The sequence below is a fragment of the Phaethon aethereus genome (assembly GCF_964289735.1).
Source record: "Phaethon aethereus genome assembly, chromosome: Z".
NCBI lineage: Eukaryota > Metazoa > Chordata > Aves > Phaethontiformes > Phaethontidae > Phaethon > Phaethon aethereus.
The window spans coordinates 15,830,424-15,854,420 of NC_138577.1; the positions used below are offsets into that span (position 1 = coordinate 15,830,424).

Below are 23,997 nucleotides of genomic sequence, written 5' to 3' on the forward strand. Positions count from 1 at the left end.
AGCTTTTATGTACTTCCCATAGAACGTCAAAAGCCTCCATCCTCCTACGCTACCTCACGCGCCCCCCCACCCCGGACTCTCACAACCCCTTGTTCTGCGTTCTTGGTCCTCTTTTCTCCACTCTGAGCAGAATCATCCCCGGGAACCTTGGTCCCTCTCCTTGCATTGTAGCAGGAATGCAAAACTGGCATTGCCTCTGGTGTGCAGCCGTCAGACGCATCCACACCTTTTTGCGGAATGTTTTTTCAGTATGTGGTAAACCAAGTTATCGTCCAAAAAGGACAGGTCGTCATCAAAGGCTGTGGGTCTGCAACAAGCTTGCCTCACTTTGTCAGTGACTAGTTTTTTCTTTCTGGTTAAGTTTTTTAAAATTTTGTCATAGGTGGTCTCGACTGCATCACAAGATCCACTGCAATACCGGAAAATTAGCTCTTCTTTGGTTTCATATCCTAAATCCAAGTCAGTCACGTTTAAATGTATTTCTGTTAAGACACATCCTCGATTTTTTCCCTTTTGATTTCTCCTTCCCTTTTTGCTGGAACTCTCTATATTTGTGGCTGCGTTTTGCCGGTTTCTCTCCCGCCTAGAAAAAATCGGAGTCTGTTTATCCGGTGACCTCCTCAGTCTTTTAATGGTGGCTTGAATAAAGTCCACTACATCATCAAACTGATCTGGATAATCCTCTGGCATATTAGCTGTTTGGGAAAGAGAGAAAAGGCTTTGTCACATGTCAGTTGTCATTAAGTGTGTCCATTTGTGGCTCAAAAACATTAGACACATGCAAGCTGCTCTGCCCATCACTTCAGAGCGCGTGCCCAGGACCCTCAGAAATCAGGGAGAGTTTGGAACAGTTTAGATCATCAGGGAAACTCATTTGGGGAAAAGTAAATGAGATACATATGTATCTCTGTAGGTGTCTGCTGATGCCTGGTAGCACTCCAGCACATCTTTCAATATTGAATATGCCCTGCCAAAATCGAGGGAAAGAAAAGCATGTCATGATATGAACATTAGGTAATGGGTGGGTGAAGCTACTGTAGAGAATTATACAGACTCTTCCCAGAAAAGCAGCAAGAGGATGAGGTTTCTTTAAAGCAATTTTGTGATTATAATTGTTAATTGTTGTCTTTTCACACCAGCTGCAGTTAGTATTGGCAAAACCACCTATCGATAAGGTTTTTGGGCTAGACAGAAAGAAGAATTTCCTGGGGCACCAGGTTGAGCTATTATTCCTGGCTGAATGCCTGCTTTTTTACTGATTCTAGGGGATAATTATTATCAGAGCTTTTGAAAAATTTCTCATGGAAATATTTTGTATTACAAGATGCTGATTAGACTGAGTAGAAATAGATCAGAATAGAAGTATTATGTTAATTTTCAACAGAAATGTTATTAATGCATTTTCTTTTTATGAAGTTAAAATGCGTATTTCATTTTCACTTGATACACACTCTACCAGTGACAAATTATTCAAATAAATTAAATGTTGAAGTCAATGAAATGTTTTGATACTAGCAGAATGAGCCTCTTCAAGGAGGGTGAAACTGAACATGTTCTGAAATGTTCTCAGATTTCACCTTTTCAGCATGATTTGGAAAAAAATTGCATTTTGAAATCTTTAAACTTCCAGTGGACTAAATTTCTCAATGTGATCTGCTTTAGTGAATACAGTGACTTAATGGAGGGTCAGGCTGTCAGGAGCCCATGTGTAGGTGCCCATGTCTTGTATTATTAATGATTGTCTCGTGAACACATAAATTACATTGCAGTATTGAGATTATTTTTCTTGTGCCAAAAATCAAGACTTGAGGATTCACTTCCTTTGCAGTAAGAGGGTGCTCCTTTCTGTACTTAACTCCTCAGTGCCCACCCATTTAACAGACCAGTGTTAAGGACCAGCCCCGCATGTACGGGACCTTCATCTCCAGAAGGACCCCTACAAATATCCCAGGAGCTGCAAATATTCAGAAAGTCAATACCCAGTGCAGTGCACCTGGCCAGGGTTTGGTACCTCCACTGAGCCACGAAGGCTCTCACCTGCTCAGGTGCTGAGGTAGGAACAGCTCGTTAGGCAAAGGCTCAGCACCACCTTTCCCTAATGAGCACTGTAGCAGACAGGAGCGCTGATGGGAGACCAGACAGCGCAGGTACCCAGCCCACAGGCGGTGGCATGGACTCTGTTAACAGGAGAGAGGAAGACATGAAGCTGCCTCCCATTGCCTAGCACCGGTGCACCTTCCTGTTCTCTACAGGAGCACCAAACACAGAGGAGATGGGGGCAGCAGAATCTTAACTCTGTTAGTGCAAAAACCTGCTGAAGCACAGTGCATCTGCACCTAAGGAGGGTCATGGACCCCTCCCCAAAGCAGCCACATCTTACAGGGCCCCCTGCATGACAAAACAGTGATGTATGAGACGCATATGATTTTTCATGGATGGCTCAGGCAAAAACATATAGACTGGTGAAAGAGTAATGAAGGCAGGCAATCTTGTATCTTCACATAATGAGGGTGGCACATGGGAAGCGGGATCTTATAAACTGTAGAGTTTGGGACTGGGAAAAGTGAATTACACTTTGTTTTACAGATATCTATGCTAAAGTCAACAATCTCGCAGACCAGTGACTGCCAAAAGACATGAAGGAGGGATGGCTGCTATTTATACACCTATATGGGACCTGAACAAGGCAGGACCCTGCACCAAGCCCCATATTCCTGTGACACCAATGGTAAGTGCACCCTTCTCGCACTCCTCTGTCATTTCCTCTGTAGCAGGCACCAAAACACCCACTATAAGCCATACCTGCTGGAGGGGGGTAGCTTGGATAGATGTGTCCGTTGGATGCACCACTCAGCTCTGTTGAGTGACAGACAGGCTGGTCTGCCTACACTATACGAATACTGCCCTACTGAGCAAGGTCCATGTCAAGGCAATGGGTGGGCTACATTCCTTAAAAGCAAAAAGGGACACCTTGCTAGACTCAGTCAAGCAAGATGACCCACGTGGAGCTGGCACAGCCCCCATTGCTGAAGTACAAGCTTGGCCCTGGCACAGATACAGATGGAGAGGGGATTAGCAGGAGGCATTTGTTGCTGTGGGACTGGGTGGTTTCTCACACAGAAACTAGGTTTCTTAGCTTGTAACCCAATAAGAGAAGGATGTGTTCCTGAAAAGATGGCTCTAGCTGAGCCATTCTAGGCTCTCACCTTCAAACTACCCCTCTCATACTACTGTGACTACCACAGCCCACACCTCTGTCACATACTCTTGGCCTCACCCTTGTAGCAACGGTATGACAAAATGAGACGTTGGCTGTGGATAGTGAAATACAACCATCAGGGAAGCATGCTAGGGTTTAATGAAATTTATGCAATGGTCAACAAATCAGGAAGGGGACAGAGGATTGTTACAGGAAAACCCAACCTATACATGGAGATTCTCGTCTATAACCTTCAGCCTCATACTTGTCCCAAGGCTGGTATGCTTTGTGTCCCCCACCTAGGAAGGGAGAAACAAAACTGTGCATTACCTGAAGAGGTAACAACCCAACTAGGCACATAATTTTTAAACTGCTTGCAATTCAGGTGCAGAAATATCACCTACCACTGCAACACTGCTATACGCAGGGGTCTATTTTGGTTAAATATTAATCAGACAGTTATAGGGTTCAAGCACTGTCCTGCCCGAGTCAATCCACATATGCCCTGGAGGGTAGATAAAGAGGAGGAAAGGCCCGTAATGTGGAAGGTGTTCCTGCTCAGAGCCCATGCTGACATCTATCCTGGTTCATGTGTGATCACTACCCCAACTACACCAAGGGAGCTAATGTTGCTGAGAGCCTTCTGTGCTGAAAGTGGCCTGTGATATTTAAGGTGGAGGAAACACACCATAGAAGAGCCCTATGCAATGCTGCTAATGCAGACATGGGGGTGTCAACATTGCAGAAGGTGGAAGCAGTAGGGCAAAAAGTACCAGTAATCAAGCCAACAGCGTATCCAACTAGAGAAGCCCTACCTACACACATGGACTTGCTGCAACCAGAAGATAAGGTAATTGGCAGCACGGCTGGACCCAGCAACCACTGAACCATGGACCCAAGCAATGGGGCTCATAATGATCAGATGTGGCTTGGTGCTAATTTTCTTCTACTTAACGAAGCATAGTTATCAGCGTGACTACAAACAGTCACTAGGAGAGGCTTGCAGGGGCTTGAAGGAAACCTTGACAGCCAGGAGTGAAATGAGAGTTGACTTAGCAGCCTATGCTAAGATGCCAGTCATGACGCAGTAGGGATATTCAGCTGTCCAATAAGTATGGGTGCAAAGCCTGAGAGCCTGAAACAAAATGGTATTAAAAACTGCTGAAGTAGAACCCTGGGCAACTAAGTGGAAATACCAGCATTAACACCAGGTGTGACAGGCTGAAACAAGGGAGGAACTAGAGGCAAGTGCTAAGGAAGCTACCACCAGACATCATATGTATGTAAGCAATAACCCCTGACCAAGGACTAAAGACCATAAAAGACTAACAGACAGACGAGAAGGTGGAGAAGACTGACAGCAGGATCACTCCAATCCTGATGAGCACTTGGTAGATGTGCTCCAGGGATGCCGACACCTCTCTGTGCCACAGCCACCATGTGCCGAGCACTTGTTTGGTCTCTGCACTGTGCTAATTGCTGCTGGGGGCAAAGGGGGTGCTGAGCCGAGTTGCATGGCCAGGGAACACCAGCGGACAATAGAGGCTGCCTTGGCATTGAGTGCTGGTTTGTAACCTGAATAAAGCAACTCAGCTGAGGGGTACTTAGTTACCCCTCTGTCTACAATACTGTTTAGAAAACGCTTATAGTCTCAGAATGAACGTGAAGAGCCCAGCAGCTTTGCTTCTCTAATACTGCATGGACTGAGCTACTTAACTGTGCAGCAGACAGCTTTCCATGGGGATTTCACACCCCTGGGAGAAGCACACATTATTATCCCTTCCTGTAACATACACAGTTTGCATGTGTGTATATGTGTGTTGTATTTACACATACAGACATACAAATATATCTAATTACACACACAGATATTTTTTCAAAGCAAACTAGTTTACTGACCACACTTGCCTTCTGGTAGAAAATCTGAGAGAACGCATGACAGATGCCTGTCCCACTGTATAAGGTACTGGCAGATAATGCTCAGATACTATGGCAATGAAAGCAGATCTCTGAGCAGCAGTCCCTGGCCCCAGGCTCCAGGGTGTGAAGGAATTGGACTTTAAAAGTCCAAAGCCACCTAGGATAGGACAGGATGGAATGGGATGGGATGGGATGGGATGGGATGGGATGGGATGGGATGGGATGGGATGGGATGGCACGGGATGGGATGGGACAGGATAGGACAGGATGGGATAGCCCACAACAGCATGTACTCAATATAGGTTAGCAAAGGCTGGCTCACGCATGTGATGCACCTCAAAGCACGTGTGTCCTGAGTGAAAAGGACCATATGTCTTGGGGATGTAAAATCCTCCCTCAGGGAACACAGGACCTCTGTGTAACTTTTGCACAGCCTGGGAAAAAGGCTCACAGATCCCACTGGGGCAATGTGATGGGCTGAGCCCTACCACTTAGACTACGGTGCCATGAGCACTCACAAGACCAGCGCAAAGTCATGCAGTTTCATTTGGGTTTTATGCCACATTTCTGAAAGCTGTTCCCTGACCGTCCAGCTCCCTGGGGAAATCCTGAAGGCAGTCTGTGCGCAGACATGCGCGCTTGTGCAGCGCCTCTGCCGAGCACCTCAGCAGCAGGAGCGTGGGGCAGGAGCAGTGCCGGCGGGGCTGCAGCACGTGTGTCTTGCTCCCGCTCATCTCGCCCTCCTGCAGCTCCCTGCCACGCTCCCTTGTTCAGTGCCATGCCAAGGACCTGATCCCCCAGGCAGGAACAGGCAGAGCCTTTTCCTCTGGTGGCAACCCGAGCACTAGTCTGCTCTCCAGTGCTGGAGAAGGAGAAAGGGGTATACATGGCAGCCCATGCGCCAGCCTGCCTCTGAGCCCCTTCTTGGTGTCCCAGGTCCAGCTGAACCAGGGCTCTTGATCTGCCAGGAGTTTCTCACATGACCAGAAAATGAATAAAAAAGCAAAGAAGGAAAGAATGAAACATCATGGGACTGGTGCACATGGGCATCGAGAAGAGTGACTGGGCTGGGAGCACAGTTGGTGAACACCAAATGCCCAGAACTCCAGGACTCAAGCAAAAAAAAGAAGAAATGAGACTCGTTTAAAATACTAACTAAAAACGCAAGAATATTTGCACCTTCTGCTTGCTGTTTGCAGACTGTTTGCTTGCTTTCTGAACCTTTAGGGCACACTCAGACTGCAGCTTTGACCCAGCCTCTTGGGTTAGGAACGTCCCTCTTGAGTGCCAATCGAAATTCTCACCTCACTCCGGCTTCCTGGAACCTGAAGCTTTGACCTGCTCGTTGCTGAGCACAGTCCCTGTCCCCCGGGCACTGCAGGAGCTGGCAGCACATACAGGTGCAGGATCCTGCAGCCAAACGCCCGTGGTGCTCCCCACCAGCCTCTTTAGAGAGCCACCCTGGAGCTCTGCTTCACGTGCCTTCCTCTGGGCACCTTCCCCGCTGCAAACCCCCCGCAGTCTGCCTTTGCATTTCCAATTAATTGGAGACACCATGTGCCAGCAGGACCAGGATCTGATGCCTGCATTTTTTACAAGAATAAATTATGCAGTGTTCAGATAGAACTTCTACATAAAATAGGTCTAAATGAATATCCAAACCAAACTCATCACATTTCTCAAGAAAACAGTCTCCATTAAGGAAAAATGGACAATTTCTTTCTGTCTATTCAAATGTGATCAAAATAATGTTTTGTAAAACTATCCTTTTGATTTCACTAGCAACAGATTTATTTTAAAGCCAAATATTTCCCCGCAGTGGCAGTAACCCAGCATGGTAGAGCAAGAAACCCTCAGTTTGTACCTGACCACAAATTGATTTCAGTGGGAACAGATGGACCTTCAGCTTTTGAGAAAAAAATCCAGTTACTCATTTTGGTGCCTGGCTATGGATTTCAAAGGCTAACTACAGTCTCTTCTGATCATGCCATCTATTATGGTTTACAAGAAAAGCTTAAATTCTATTAATTGCAAAATAATAATTTATATAAGTTGGTTTTCTATTTTTTTTTAATCTTATAAAAATTTGATGTTTGAAGTTATTTGAAACTGTATAGACTATTTTTCCATACTGATCTTGGGAAAATGTAATTACAGCACTGCAGCATCATTTGGCACTTTGCATATCCTGGGTTAAAGTGATGTAATAGAAGTCATATAAGGTATACTAAAAATGATAAAATTAGATTTTTGCTTTACATTGTAACTTTTATGCATGCATTTGTGGCAGTGTATAGCTGCTACATCAAAACGTTAGGCCAAACATTTAATAAAATTACCACGATATTCCACTCAAGCACAGCTGTCTTTCAACTACAGAAATTCAAACAGCAGCATTCAGACTCTAGTTTATAAAGTACTATTTCAAAGTTCAAGGGCGTTACTCCAACTCATTATAACGGTAAGTATTATTTAGAAAATTCAGATTAAGATCCAGATCTGTGTTAGCATCAAAGGACTCTTCTTCAAAAACAGTTCTGGTACTTTAATCTGGGCCCTTCATAACTAAAATATTTTAATTCCCTTTCTTTCCTGGTTATTTTTTAAGTGTTCTCTGAAGTTACACTCACAAAGATATTTCTTCTTAGACCATTTGCTAGTGGGAAATAGACAATTCATGTGCTTCTAACAGTGACTGCAACAAATCATGCTCATTTTTTTGTTGCTTATGAAGATTACTCTGGTATACAATTTATTCCTTAATTATTTTTGTATTTAGCTTGCTTTGCAGTAGTGTTTTCAGGTACTTATTATAGTGGACATGCCCTGTCTGAACACAGAATCCCTTCATCTCACACTACAGAGACATACTTTAGGAGGCCCTCGGACTAGCCTGTTTGTGGAAATGCAACTTAGCGAGGTTAAAATTACTAATGAGATGATCATTCTGCTTTGCAAAGTAAAAAAGCATCAACTGTTGTGGGGATAAACCATTTATTTTATTGCAAATTAAATACTTTTCATGAAAAACAAAGCCTGTCATGCAGTCATCAAAGCAAAGGCAAGTGTTGGAAATAGTTAAGCTGAAAGGTTTTCAGGATTTAAGCAATGAAAATATCACCTCTCTAAGGCACGACTTTGCTTTCATGCCTTGCATGAAAATCCATGGGGCTAAGAGTGAAATGGAAACCAGCCGGTTGTGTCCATTAGGAAACAGAGCATCAAACACACCAGGGTCAGCTCATCTTTAAATGTTTAATACAGTTCTGGTTCACTAACTCACGCCCTGCCTCGCCAGCTCCCAGGGTATGCTGCATCCCCCCCTCCGACTCAGACAGCCCTAAGGAATGGAGCCTCTCGCTGGTGTCACTTATCTCTGGCCAAGATAAAGTGCAAAGTAACCTGGAGGATGACTCCGGGGCTGCTCACACAGGTCAGGTACAGTAAGGCAGCCCTGGAAAAAGGCACAGGCTTAGCCCTCCTGGTGTGCTTGCTTCTGATGGAGCAGCCAGGTTTTGTGCTTGTAGCTCGCTAGCTAACCCTGCCGCTTCCCACGTGTCGGTCATAATGGCAAATCTGCAGAGACCGCTGTTATTTTCACACTGCCCTGCCTGGCTGCGCCTGCCCTTGCATCCTGTGCCTGCTTTCTCACAGCTACAAAGTGCTGGTTCCCACCAGGAGAAGAAAGGGGGGAAACAACGGGACCGTCACAGTTGCTGCCAGCTGGGGGAATCGCCTGAGAGCAGGGGGAAACCGCAAGGTCGGATGAACTGGGTGAAGAAAAGGCAGCGGCCTTGGCGAGCTGACCTGTCTGCAAGAGTTTCTTGCTCCTCACCTGGTGCGAGCGGGGTTGTTCACAAGATCCTGCCCGACTTCGGGCTGGCGCCTGGGTCTTGGACCCTCCGCTGGCCTCTCTGGGGTGGGCACAGGAGTGTCTCATCTGGCAGCCAAGCAGCAAAGGGGCAGCAGGAGAATGTGGTCCTGCCTCTGATGCAGGGCTTTGAAAAACCAGCTCTGAGGCACCAAGGAGCAGAGCCCAGCAGACCCTTCAGCACCCTCACCCTTCACGTTTTGTGACAGCTCCCGTTCGCGCTAGGGCCTTATTGTGCATCTGGAGGAGTTACAGCATAAAGAGTGTAAAAGGGGAGAACAATAAAAAAGTGCCAGCAGCCTGCCTGAAGCCAGAGATGGAGCAGGAGCCAAACCTGGGCAAGGCACACACCTGCCTGTTGTCTCCTCACTAAGCCCTTGTACCTCTCCAAATCCATATCATGCTTAGTAAATATCCATCTTTCCAGTAAAACCTGGGTTTACAGTTAATACTTGGTTTGGTCACAACCCTGTAAGAGCCTTAAATGAGTATGTATGAGTGGGACCCAAAACCTGTGACCTCTGTTAGTAAGAATGCGTGCAGCCAGAGAACAGGCATGGCACTGAGAATTTAATGGGGGAAATACTGCTGGTAATAAAAAGAAATTCTCTTTAGCATCCCTGTTGCAGAAGTGATCCAGCCCAGCCCTCGCAAGGCATCAGTAAAATCCCTCATCAGTCACCCAGCCCCACTTTCGTGCTAGCTCACTGAATGGGAACAGCATTCCTGAATAAATAGCAGCAACTGTTCCCGGGCTGCCTGTGCTCTTACACTGCATCTCCTGTTGGGCTTTAGGGGTAGGGTTTGCTTCGCAAAGCAGCAGGAAGGGACCCTATCCCGGTCTTTTCCCTGGAGGCAGTAAAGCAGAGCCGTCTGAGCAAAACCATGGCTGATGCCCCTCCTGTGGCAATCTCTGCTGCAATCGGATTTTGATCTGACCTATAAATAATATGTGTTCTTCCATTGTTGCTTTTCACTACCTGCGTTTTGATGTGTTTACAATAGGAATGGTATGAAAAGTTTTAATACTGCAGTTTGGAAAATCAGTCCCTGGCTCTAGGGCAGGTGCTCTGCGCACTGCTGCAGAAGGTCTCATGTTGGGAGGTATGGACCATGGCCCACCAGACGGCACTGGCGTGTGCTCAGAAGCACACGCTCCTCCCCAGCCACTATGCTGGATCCACACGTCCCTGCAAGAAATTTCCTGAGTAATAACAGTTTTTGCCAAAGAAATCTTACATGCTTGGGATGGGAGCAGAGGTCATCCAGATGTTTGCATGTAGCATGTTATATAAAGCAGATACGACCAGCTTCTCTCTAAAAACATGGCCACCTGAGAAGTTTTGGCATACCTGCTGTCACATTGCCTGGCCCTAACGCAGGAAAACAAGTATTTTGATTTCAGTGTTTCCTTCTTTTGAAGGCTATTGCTGTTCAATAATCATTAAAACATTTGAACAAGTTCCACTGATTTCAAAGAAATGTACCTGCAGGTTTAAGTTTAAGTGCTGTACCAATACATACAGCCAAAGTATCTACTAAGTCATACAATGTGGCTTTATTCCTTAAAAAGAATGCTGATACTTGAAAAGCCTCACAAAACGATTTTTCTGTCCTTGATCTTAAGAACAGACATACTCTAATGTATATTTTGTGTCTTAATGGTTGTTTGTACCTGTCTCAAATAAACCTTTTTGATTCTATTTTCTTTCTCCTCTTTGAAATCAGAACTGGATTTCCAAGATTCATTGAAATCTTTCCTTTGGTTCCCCTTACCAAATATTACTTGATCAGAAACTACACATGGTTTTGTCAAAAAAGAGCGTTCTGCAGTGTCAGCCACTCTACCAGCACTAATGTGGCAGTGGCTTATTTAGATGTCTGATGATCCTGTACATGGTTATTGCTGCAATATTTAGTATTCCTCATTTATTACTTGTCTTTAACTTTTTACCTCAGAAGTATGAGAATCCACAACAAGTGTAGTTATGTGGGGTTTGGCCTATGTACTACAAGTTTTAGTTTGCAGTTGCTTGATACTGGCTGTGGAGGATGAAGGTGGGGTATTTGCACTAGATATCCATCCCTGGTCATCTGCAGTTACGGGGATGGGACTCGATGATCCCAATGGTTTCTCTCAGCCTCTATAACTTTAAATATTTTAAACCTCTTTTATGCAGTCTTAATCACAAACAATATACTTTACAAAGATATTACACCCTATCAATCTGAGGATCCTTTCCTAGTGGATAAATAATGCTTCTCCCATCAATTCATCAATAGTCACTACACAGCTGAATTCTTCAGCCTTTCAAGAATAGTTTTGCGACTTGTCGTCTGCAGACACTAAACACAGGGGTTTCTAAAAGATATTGAAGAGGCCTATGAGAGGTGACCAAGAAAAGCATGTTCAGGTATGTTATCTAGCAACCCACACCTGCAAAACATCTAAAATGATCCACACTTCCACTGGGAAATTTTTGAGGTCACTAAATTGAAAAGCAGCAAAGACATAAAACTTTAAACAAAGGATAACTCCTTAAATGAGAATAAAACCATATTCTCTTGCATTCCAGTCCTTTCCTCCTTAAGTCCCAGAACACCCTTCACAGGAGTATATTCAGTATTTATACCTGAGACCATGGAGAAATTGGCATCTAGGGCTACATGCATCTGGATTTACCCAGATGTGTCCTGTTCTTTCTTTTTCTAGGATTTTGCCCATGAATCAAATGATGCAGTGTGGTACCTGCTTGGTGTGGCAGATAGATACCTCTCCGATGCATTGGATTTACTGTGCATGGGGAGGTTACCCCTGCACCTTCTGGGTGTCTTAGACTAAAGTGCGTATGCCACACCGTAGGTGTGTGGAGCAGGAAAGCCTGGAGAGAAACATTAGAGTTCTGGTTCGTAACACTGAATGTGCCTAATAAATATTGTAGGGAAGGAAATGCGTTCAGTTGGAAGTATTATTTAATACTGGTTTTGCCTTGAAGAGCCCTACAATATCATTTTATTCTAGGTATTTTCCATATTAGTTGATAATGTTGCAGCTAAATGAAGAAACTTAACATTAAATACCTCTTAACTGTGATATGAAGAGTTTTTAACAGAGGTATAATGCACACGTACCATGGTGTGTTATAGCATAACAAACACACCAAAGGAGCTGCAGCAACAAATGACCATCCACTGGCTGTAGAGTAACTCAGACATTATAGTGCAAAAAAACACCTTTTCTTCCTATTAGGAGGGAAGAGCCCATGGTGAGATTTTTCACTGAATTGTACGTGCTTACCACTAGTTCTTAACTAAAGATGCTCACTTGATCAAGTGACTATATATCACATCCTGTACCTTAGGACACTCCTGGTCCTCACGTACATGTTGATTGTGGCCATACAGCAGCAAGTGGTTACAAAATGTATTTGCTGGGAACTGTGTGTAAGTCAAACAAAGTGTTTGGCTCCCTTTGTGCTGTCATGCTTCTGAAGGGGCTGACTTAGTATTTAGTTTATAGTAATCTGATTTATATTTGTTCTGTTCGCACTTGCTGTTTAAGTTAATTGTGTCCTTCCACCAGCAGACTGTAGCAGGAGGGAAACATAGAAATAGTTTTCTAACCTCACAAACTTTACGGCTACTCTTCTTTGTGTGAAATAAGCTATCCCATAACACTGATGGCTAAAACACCTACGAACACTCCATTCATCTCAAATGCATTACATTTATGGAGGCTACTCTCACTCCAGCTTCCAGTCCACTAAAAAATGCAGAAGACTGCAGTTGCCAACACCCTCTGCCATCTCTAATTACTGCCCCGAACAGCAAAGGTCAGAACATTACACCTGATCAGCCCAGGAGGTTAGGACCTTGCCTGTAGGCTGGAACGAAGGAAGGTTCCAAGCCAATCTGAAAGGGATGGGGCAACATCAGGTGACCTCAGAGCACTTTGCAGAGAAAGCAATCCCATCAAATGAGAACACAAAAAGGTGTCAAGGGCCTGGGAAAACAGATCTGTGCTCTGGCAAGATGCTGGAGCACCTTTTGAGCAGGACTTGATCTCACAACCCTACTAACCCCTGCTGCAAGCAATATATGGGAGACCTGACCTTTCTGGAGTAAAAGCAATGCACATTGGAGTGCAACTGCTACTCCCCACCCTGCCTGCATGAGGATCGCTTGAGGGGAGAGCAGTGTACCCCTCTTTGAATGCGCACAGCACCCAGTCCTCTTGTGCACAGCGTTATATGTCTTCCGTGTGTTGAAGGGCACATGCCACCAAATGGTGGCTGGAGAGAAACAGGTACGTCAGAGACACTGACAGTGGCAACTCAAACAAAGTGCTGCAGCGGCAGGAAGACAGCGGTGTTCCCAGATAGGACCAGCCTCGTGGGCTCTGTGTTTGCAGAGTTTGTGGCTCTCCAGACACCACACACTTCTAAATCAACTAAAACCAGTGTAAAAGTGGATCAAAGTACTTCACTGCTCTCTTCGAGCCATCTTTCTGCAGGTCTCCCCCGAGTCATCCAACCTGGCCACGTAGCGCAGGGAAGAGTTTCTGACTTTCAGGCATGGGTGCTGCATAAACTGCTGCCATGCAAAGACCACAGGAACTGCCTGGGTTTTGCCCAATTTCTGTTGTGGAGAACAGCACTGCTTACTTTCCCCTTGCAGCCAGTGCCGTCTACTTCCGATAGAGGAGGGTGTGTTAAGAGATTGAGACCAAACTATCAGCCCTTTCTGAAATGATTATCCGGGGCAATAACCTGCGACCCAGCTCTGCTTGGCGAAGCCCATGTCTGTACCCTGGAAACAGAGATATCTAGGAGAGGCTGCCTATTGATACTACCATAGCTCAGGTGAAACACAGGTTGTCTTTCTTCCCATTTCTTGTTTACCCAATCTACAGGAAAAAAAGAGGCAACAGCGAGAAGTTTTGGACACTGGGAGCAGACGAGACCACTACTGCTGCCTGTCCCCTTGAGCTGCTGTGGAGAAACCAGCTCACCAGGAACCATATTCCCAGAAGTAGGTTTCAAGGTAAAAGTAGGCATTGTACAAATACTATCACCATGGAAAGATGGAGAATTAATGCTCTCCCACCCCGCAGCTTCTGCCAGGGCTACAGACTGACTGGTGATGCTTTCCCCTGGTGCTCTTCTTGCCACCAGCGCTGCAGCAAGCCTGTGCAGTGGGGACCAGCACAGTGGCCTGAAAAGCTGATCACTGCCTTTTGTAGGATGGTAGCTATCCTGCCACACAGCTCGCCGTGGAGAAGATCACCGCATGTGATGGCCCTGCAGCCCTGGCAGGCTGGAGCCCTGGGATGAAGCACTTTTGGACGACCTCCCTGCGTTGAGGGGCTGAAAGGACGTCAGGGGCTGCTGGTCTGTGAGCGGCAGGAGCCCGGGCTGGGATGTGTGGAGGCGGTAGCCTAGGCAAGATGCCAGCAGGGGGGAAACACAAGCAAGAAAAGGAAAGGGAGAAAACTAGATGGGGAAGGATGTAGATATGTGTGCGGAAGAGGAGATGGGTGTTGGTTAAGGGATGAAAGTGGAGTCATGGCACACGACTCCCCAGCCGGTGCCTCCACACTGTGTTAGCCCGGCTGCTCCTGGAGAAACCAGAGCAGGGCTGGGGCAGGCACAGGGAAAGGACATGCCTCCAGATAAGGAGATAAAAATTAATCCAAATTACTGGATACTGTCTGCACCCTGCAACAAGCTAATCAAAGAGGGCTGAGCAAGGGCAAAAGGAGCAACCTTCAAGCTGCATCTGTGCCTTTGCTAAGTGACCATCTCCACATTTCATGTGAGTATTTTGCCACTTCTTACTGAGTCACATTAACTCTCACTTTAAAAAGCCACAAGAGTTAGCGTAACACTCACATACAGCTGTGAAAACCCTGTATTTGCTGTTGTAGGAGACCTATTATTAGCGAGGAATTATTATTATTATCTGTCATTTGGATTGTGAGCTGTCTTACTGTGAGACAGTTCATGTGAATTGCTCTGCATCAAGCTCCTAATCTGCCACCATATTCTTCTGTAAATTTCCACACAGACACACTAATTTTGAGATGAAGATCCAAGAAGGATTTAATGAAACTCAGCAGCACTAGAGGATGTGTACAGTGCCTCCCACCACGGAGCCCAGTCTCCATCAGGACTTGTGCCCACTACAGACAGTTAATAATTGCATCGGCAGGTCTGAGCAGGGAGAGGAGGCTGAAGAGGTGGGGAAGGGGTTCCAGTGCCTGCACTGGGAAGTGTATGTACCCGATCCTCCTCCCGGCTCCTCTGCACACAACTAACTTTCCCATCTCTCCAGGTTTTCCAACCAAAGGGATCTTGCACCTGCCAGGAAGGTAGGGCTGGAGGTGTAAAGGGAAGGGGGGCATTTCTACTCCAGTTGCCAACCCCAAGCTTTGGAGGATGACTTGGTTTGGAGCTGCTGGAGCAAGACCAGAGCCAGCGAGCCAGCCTGGGGGAGAAATGGAGGCAGAAAGTGTGTGGGGTCCTTTCCTCACCCTGATGCCTGGGCAAAGGGGAGCGGGTTTAACAAGACAGACAGCGGTGGCTACAAAGGGGAATATTTCTTACAGTCACTGTGCACAGCATAGGGAGGCAGCAGGCTGATGGGAGAGAGATCATCTTCAGGCCCCTCTACCACTGAAGGGAGCCCCTTGGGAGGCGTCTTACCGGTGGGCAGGGGCGAGGTGGAGACCGTGTTGAGCAGCACCACACAGACAGCCACAACATCCCATAACTTCATCTTAGATCTCCTTCCAACACGGGCCCCTGGCAGAGAGGAGAGGCAGGGTTAGACCCCAGCTGCTGCGCTCCCCCAGTCCTGCGCCCTTCCCTGCCAGCCCTGAGACAAAGCTGCGCAGCCTCACACCCTAGATCAGGATGGTCCACCCTGGCCAGGCCTGGGGACAGAGCAGGGGGAAACAAACCGGTGTGCAGCTCAGCCTCCCACCCCTACTGCCTGCCAGACCGAGGGAGGTGGGCTCTCCCCAGTGAGAGGTGTGGGATCAGGAGGCACAGGATGGCCTCCAGCCCCTCTGTGACCAAGCCAGTTGCTTTTGGGGGATGTGGGCAGGCGGGTCCCAGGAGCCTCCACCCCGCCAGGGAGGTGGAGGTGTGACTGTGTCCCTGTGCTGGCAGCCAGGTCACCTTGTGCTTGTCCTCCTCCAGCACTCAGGCGGTGCCTGGGCACCTGTCCCCAGACTGGGCCAGGGCCGACCGGGCTGACCTGGGGTTTGCGGCTGCGCACATTTGCTGTGCTACAGGCAAACCGACCTTTCCCTTTCCCTCTCTTCTCCTTCACCTTTCCTCTCCTTCTCCCTTTCCCCTTTCCTCTTCTTTTTTCTCTTTCCTCTTTCCCATCCCCTTCCCACTCCTCCCTTTCCTTTTCCTCCTTTTCCTTTAATTTTTCTGACCTTTTACTTTTCCTCTTCACTTGTCATCTTTCCTTTCCCTATCTTCTTCCTTTTTCCCCTCCTCTTCCTTTCCCTTCCCTTTCTTCTCGCCTCTTCCCTTTCTCTTCCAGCTTCCCTTTCCCCTTGTTTCGATATTTCCTTTTTCCTTCCTATTCCTCTTTCCTTTTCCTTTACCCCCTCCTGTTTCCACCTCCCTTTCCTTTCCTTTTCCTCTCCTTTTCCCTTCCCTTTCCTCCTTTTTGTTTCCCTCTCCTCGCTTCCCCCTCCTCTGCTTTTGCCTTTCTTTCTTTTGGTGTTCCTCTTTCTTTTCCCTTCTCCTTTCCCTTCTCCTCTCCTCTCCCTTCTCTTCTCCGTCTCCCTTTTGCCTCTCTCCTCTTCGGCTCCCGGGTCGCCCCGCCCGCGGCCAGACACGGCGCACACCCGATGCCCGCCGCTCGGGGATGACAGCAGCCCCCGGCCCCCGGCGCGGGGGGACTGGCGGCGGGGCTCCGCAGCCGCCCGGGCCGCGCTATCCCCGCCGGCCTCTGCCGTCGCACCCCGCCTCGCCCTCACCTCTGAGCTGGTCTCCTCGGACCCGAGACGGACATCAACGCCGGGGATCCGAGCGGCCGGACGGGCGGTGCATGTGGGCCGGGCCGGGGTCCCACCGCCAGGACCCTCTTTGCGCGGGGAGGGGAAGACTGGTGGAGGGAAGAGGGGCACGGCCGCAAGCCTGGATGGAGGGACAAGCCCCGGCGGCCTCCCCCGCCGCCGCCGCCGCAGCAGGTGCTGTGGCCGCGGCAGGAGCGGCGCCGCGGGGGTCGCTGCCCGCCCCGGCCCCGGAGCCGCGCTCAGCAGCGGCGGGAGCGGCCGGAGCGGCGGGGAGCGCCGCCTGGCAGCGGGAGCTGGCTGTGGGGGCTGCTCTTGGGACCCTGCCTGGAAACCTGAGAAAGACACTCCATCAACAACTGCGGGGAGTCAGATGAAGACATCAGGGCTCCTGTAACGCCAGCTGGTCCAGCACCGCGGGGCGCCGCGCACCGCTCGGACACACACGCAACGGCGGGAAGGGGAAAAAAAACCCAACAACCAACAACTAAAAAAAACCCCACCTCAGCTGAGGAGGGGAGGGAAAAATAAAAATTATTAAAAAAAAATTCAAACCAGCCCCCTCAGCCTGCTGGGAGAATCAGAGGCCGGCGCTGGGATCTACAGAGCCGGTAGCAGTGGCGGCGGCGACGGCGGCGAGGCTTCCTCCTCCAGATCGGGCGTCCCGTCGCGGCGAAGGCTTAGATCCAAGCGGGGAGCGTGGCGGGAGGCCGGACCGGTGCCGGGAGCGCCGGTGCCGGGAGCGCCCGCTCCGGCTGCCCCGGCGTGGCCCGGGCGCCGGCGGGGCTGGGCGGCGGGGGCGCGGGGCTGGGCGAGTCGCGGGGGGCGCCGCACCCGCGGGTGGAGGGGAGCGCGGAGCCGGACGCGCGGACGCGGGGGCTTTGCCAGGGCGGCTCGGCGCCGCAGATGGATTTATAGGGCCCTTTGGCAGTGACGCGCCCTCCGCTGATTCGCTTTCAGACCCAAACACACGCTGGCCCCCCGCACCGGACCCCGCGGAGCCTCCAAATATCTCCCGGCTGAAGTCACCGGCCCGACATACCGAGGGCTGCGCGGCCGCCGGCGCAGCCCCGCGGCACCGGCTGGCCCCGCGGCGGCGGCGGCGGGGCCGGGCCGGGGTAACCCAACACCGCACCCCTCCTCCGCGCTCCCGCCGCCGCGGACGGACCGGCGGACGGACGGACCGACGGACCGACGGACGTCGGCGGGGAGGCCGCCGGCTCCTTGCCCCTCGCCGGCCGCAGGTGCCGCCCCCCCCCGGCCTGCGCGCAGCCCGGCCCCTGCGCGGAGGACAGCGGTTCGAGGCGCCGGGGGCCTCCGCTAAGTCGCCGTGAAGGGCGGCGGCTTTCAGCCCCGCTCCGCGCGTCTGTCACTCGCCCGGTGACCCGGCGGGGCGAGCGCCTCATGCCGCCGGTGCTGCGGGATGGACGCGGCGCAGCGCAGCGCGCGCGGGCGGCGGGGGAGCGCGCAGGGCGCGCGCGGCGGCCCACGGGCCGCTGCCGTGTCGTTCGTAGACGTTTTTTGCGTTTGGATATGTTTTTCTGGGGGAGGCTGGGGTCTGTGACGGAGCAGCGAAAGCCCCAGAAGTCCAGCTCAGCTGCCGGAGCTCGCCGCGCCGGTGCTACGCCGAGCACCGGAGCTGCGGGACAGAGGATCCCCTTCCCCTTTCGCCTTCCTTGACCCTTTCCCTGCTCCTCCCCTCTGCCCCATTCCCTTGCCTATGTGCCAGCCAGCCCAGGCCCCACAGCAAGAGGATGCAGGAGGCAGGTGGGACCAGCTCCCACTGCCTGTCCTGGGCGTTCGGCACAGTCCTTGCTGCACCCCTTGCACCCTCTGTGCACCCTTTGTCTAGGAAGTAGGATGAGGACCTCAGGTGTGAACTCCAGAGCCAGGTGTGTGCACGCCAATAACGCTTGTTTGCTCTTCTTCATAAGTGTGAAATGTGCAGAGTCCTCCAGGCACCCAATTCTGGAGGAGGAGACCTCAAGGCCAGGGGCTGTAGGTCTGTAGAGGGTGTCACTGTCACCTCCCTGGGTGTAACGGGAGCGAGCTGCAATCCCTGTGCCCTCAACAGTCAGCATACTGAAGGTTTTTAAGATGTGTTTATTGGAAATTTGTAGGAGTCTGCTAATGTCATCTGGATGGGCTGCCAGGAGAAATATTTCTGCAGGAGGTGTCTTCTAAATTTCTGTCAGATGACAAGATGGAGAGGTGAACATGAACCTCCTTGCAAAGCCCCTTGGGCAGCATGACTTTTACACAGCCACAGTCACCTGCCTGCTGAAGGGAAATTTCACAACTGTCTTCCGCTATACAGGGCATTTGTGACGAAGCGGGCAGCCTTTCTTGGGAACATGTCCCCCTCTCTATAGGAGCAACAGATTTGCAACTCAGAAATAATGTCTGAATTAGTTACTTTATTAGTTGTTTTAAGTTTCAGGCTATCTGTATTCGTAACTGTGCCATTTGGGGATAGACTGATTTGCACAAAAGAGATGTCTCAGAAGAACAGCAGAGAAAAATACTCCCCCAAATTTATCTCCCATTATAAATTTGAAACAGCATTATACATCAGTAATCACTTAAAAGTCATCGTAACTTTCTTTTCAGTACAGATTATCCAGTGACAGGCACCTGGAGTAAAAGTTTCTAAAGTGCCGCCTCTTTACAGACTACAACAAATGGGTGGAAAATGATGATGGAACAATCTGTTAAAAAGAAACAGGATATATGGTATCCATACAATAAAGACACAGGCATCTGATAAATGCATCTGTTTATATATATGTGCACACCAGAAGGGGATGGGAGAAGGCATTACAAGAAGCAGTGGTTGGTTTGGCTCAGCGATACTGTTCAGGTTGTCCTACCTCTGCCACGACGTTATTTATGCGTAGTTGTGAGATGGGTGATGGACGCAAGTGCCGTATGCACCAAGTGCTGTATGCACAGAAAGCCATTCCTGGCTCCCAGGCTGAACACAGCAGGCAGAAAGGATAGAGGGAATGGATGCAACGTGGTGCCTCTATTAAATGTTGGTGACTCAGACACATTGAAATCAATGTACTGGTTACCCCATTAACATGCAGTGAGATGGACGCTTAGTACTTTAACTAAAACACCATTAACTAAACCTTTACTGCACATATTGGATAAAATTAGCTCAATGCATTATTCCTTTGAATGGGTTTTGTCAGTGCAAAGCCACTGATTTTCTTCAAATAACATCAGGTAATGAAGCCAAGACAGAGATTGCATATCTGTAATACTGCAGGAGCTTATTTTTCCTTGCTATTAAAAGCGGCTGAAAGCCATTTTTTTTTTAACATACGCGTTATTTAGCTCACAGGAACCATAGTGAAAGGAAGTGTTATGCAGATGTCTTAGCTGCATTAATAGGATGGTTGAAATAAGTGGAGGGTAAACCTGCTAGTTCTTAATCACAAAAATAATGTACCTGCCTCTCCCTGTACCGCCATCGCCAGTTTCTTGGTAAGGAGGGTTACTGAGAGCCCTGTGCACTCTTGCTTTGCAGAAACTGAAGTAGCTGCTGGAAAATGTCCGTAGTGCTATTAAAAGCTAACAAAAGCTACAAAAACTTAAAAATTTATTATATTTTTCTATAGAGATCATAAAGTTTTAAGCACAAGGCTTTGGGAACTGCTTGAGATAAAACTTTTTTTGGTGAAAAAAAAAAAAAGAACTTCTGCTGTCAGGAAGAAAACCACAAAGAGAAAAATGACCCATTCAGACTTAAATAAAGTGTGCCTTTACATTGTAAAGGTTGCCTCTTTTAAAACAAGCTAAAAAGCTGCTTGACATTATGCAGTATGGGCTCATTTTTTGTTTATATGTGTCAACATGATGTATAGATCTCTTAAGGTGTCAAGCACTCCATACTGTAATTTCTAAGTTACCTTTGAAACGTGAAGCATGATTCCCTAGTCACAGTACGACTGCTCAGGCAATAAGCAGTTGTTTCTGCGGTATTAGTAGCAGAGGAGATTGTGCTGTTGTTGAAGCGAGTGCCCTTGGAAGCCATCTGAGCACCAGGGAAATGCACTGCGCGGCTGCATGCTGCGGGAAGCAGTTGTGTTTTGGGCTACAGCTGCCTGATCCTGCGTGATGTCGAATGCCCTTGGTCATCCCTGGACCTGCAGGAGGTCCCTGCAGGATTGGGCCATTGCATGAAACTCAGTTTTGAGTAATCATTCCCTTTCTTTGACTTAAGATGATTAAGGTTTGTATGAATTCATGTGTTTCGAGGACATGTGTGGCCATTCTGCTCTGCGCTGGCATCCAATGCTGGAACTGCCGTTCCTGCATCCCATGGTACGTGTATTATGGTAACTCAACTGGTGGGCAAGGGGTGAGACCTTTAATTTAGATCAGGTAAGAACCAGAGTGAAAACGTGGCAGCATAGATGTCCCCCTGAGCAGTGGAGGTCTGTTGGGGCCCGTGAGGATTTGCTCAGGTGCCCGGCCTGTGCTGGAACTCAGACTACCTGCATTGCCCAAGCAATCTAGTTAAAGCTGGCCCTAATTGCTGTGTTTATTAGAATTATTGTGAGCCAGTGCCAGGGTTTGTTCTTTAGCCTGAGGGCCAACTGCAGCTGTTTGACCACATCCTTCCCGTTCCCTCACAGAAAGGGTGGCTGCATGCACGTAGCCTTGGGGGTGTCTCCTGGTCCCTGTGGACTCCTGCACCTCTGTGGGGTTGAGATTGCCTGGGATGGCATGGGCCCCAGCATGCCAGCAACTGCTCTCCCAGTGCGATAGTATCAATGGTTGGGCCTGGCAGCATCCCTGGCAGTGTTTATTTTCCCAGGATAGGTGCAGCCAGCGTGTCTCCACGTGCTTCAGGCAGACCTCCCAGTGCAATGAGAACAAGCCCTAAGCAGGGCTCTTCTCTTGCTGGGTGCGAGAAGGAGAGAAGGCACCCTGTTTCTAAAATTGGTCCGAGATGTGACAAATGTGGCTTAAAAGCAACCTTAACTTTTCTTCTCTTTAGGTAGATATTTGCAGAACTTTATTGTAGATGCCTGCTTTTATTGTTTAACTTGTATATTTATAGGTAAAGTTTAACATGTGATGGGGAACACTGTGGGCAAATTGTGTTTAACAGTTCATCTGGGCAGTGTCCAGTGCCCAAATTCCGCCCATAGCTGAAGTTCCTTTATCTTTAGGAGGCATTTTTCAGGGAAATACTAGGAGGTTGTGCAAAGCTTTTCTGCCAAAGCATTTCATGCAGAAGTTGTCTAGCAGAAAGCCACTCAAAGGACTAAGAAATCATAAACTCAAGACCTGTTCTAGTTGTATCCTTCAAAGAGGAGCCTGATAACAGAGTTTTTAAAAGTTGCTAATTAAAAGTAATTGTAAACAGCTGTCACATGCTGCTATTGTTTTAATTGGCATTCATCACAGCCGCATCTGTATTATGCTGCCATTGGGATCCTGGTGTATTTGCTCTAATCTCAGAATGTGTCACCTTCTGAGAGATTAGGAGATCATAAAAGCATGAGAGCAACATATTTGTCAGGGTTGAAGGTCACTAATCTGTGCTGAAAGCAGCCAAGAGGAGTGAGCCATGCAGAGGGACAACAGGAAAAAGCAGCGACATCTTGCAAAAGCTCTGAGCTTTTCCATTTGGATTCTCTCTCCCAAGGGTTTTTTTCCGTATTTCTGAATTTGTGTTCTGCTGTCAGGTGTTGATGTAAGAAGGAAGGTCACTCACAAGTATTTGTTAGCCTGTTAAACTTAATTTCTGCCAGGCCAAGTTGGTAAAAAAAAAATAAATTAAAAAAAAAATCACAAGATATGTAGCAGAAGCTTTGTTCTTTCAGATGAACATCCCTCAGCCTGTTACTAAGGATAGGAAGAGGCATCTCAGCAGTCTGAATGACTGTGATGCATTCAGCAGCGTATTCAGCTGTTTGCTCGCAGCAGACTTGCAGCTGTAACTGCGCTGTCCTCGTAAACCGCTGTCACGTCAGATAGCAGTGGTTATCCCTAGCCCCGGCGCTTAGGCAGATGTTTCTGTTGGGGTGAGCAGAGACACGTTGTAATTGGGATTAGTTATGAGAACAACGGGGCTATAAATCTTCTGCTCCTTGCTTATGTGTGCTTCATCATATAGAGGCAATTAAATGATACGTTCTCCTTGCAAGTGTGGAATTATGGCACTATTTGTTTAAATTTTTCTTTTTTACATAAAACAGTTATAATGAGTCCTGGCCATCAGCTTGTAATGCTTCAGCATGCTGGCTTACATTGGGAAAACTTCACTAACTGCTGAAACTAGAAACATTTATGTGGTTTCTGTGTTCAGAAAGGGGCATTCATGAATATACTTTCGCAGAGCAGAAGGCTTATGACTAGTTACAAATTCAGAGGAAATAGTTCGCATGCAAAATAGGTGTAACAATGATTAATAGAGCTGTGAACTTACCCATCTGAAAATCTTCTTCAGCCGTTATGAAGAAAGTTCTGAAAACTTGAGGCTGTAATCTGGAACAAAAATGCAAACTGACACGTTTTATTTATACCAGGCTCCTTTTGAAGTCACTCCGTAGGAGACAGTCACTTTTGCTTTGATTTTTGTGAAGTCTTTGCGTGGATTATGCATAGACCTCTATCTCCTTTAGCAAGTAAAAGCGTGGGGTACTGTACTGTGCTCTTGCCTACACCTCTGAGCTCTCTGTAGTTAGTAAGACTCTGGAGTGTGATGATGTATGTGATCTTCAAGGAAGTTCCTCTGATAATTATGTTTAGTATCTCAATTCAGCAAAGCAGTGAAACATTGACTTTGAGCCAGGGATGATTAGCACACTTAGACACAAGCAAGCTTCTTGCTAAATTGATTCCTGGATCTTTAAATGTCTCAGCACAGAGTTATATTTACACTGCAGGCAAAGTGGAAAAAATAGACAGTATTAATCAGCAAACTGAAATAGAGTGCAGCCATTTAGGAAT

General features: G+C 48.1%; 1 protein-coding gene across 2 annotated transcripts; it reads right to left on the reverse strand.

The window, feature by feature from the left end:
• Positions 1 to 210: 210 nt before the first annotated feature.
• Positions 211 to 15,767, reverse strand: GDNF (glial cell derived neurotrophic factor; the record flags this gene model as incomplete). Of its 2 annotated transcripts, none has more annotated exons than XM_082013782.1 (2): positions 211 to 695; positions 15,695 to 15,767. In XM_082013782.1, 2 exons carry the CDS (start codon positions 15,765 to 15,767, stop codon positions 211 to 213), a joined length of 558 nt encoding a protein of 185 aa, XP_081869908.1. The 2 variants fall into 2 exon arrangements, with proteins under 2 accessions (XP_081869908.1, XP_081869907.1); XM_082013781.1 differs by having other exon boundaries at positions 15,596 to 15,767.
• Between the last annotated feature and the right edge of the window lie 8,230 nt (positions 15,768 to 23,997).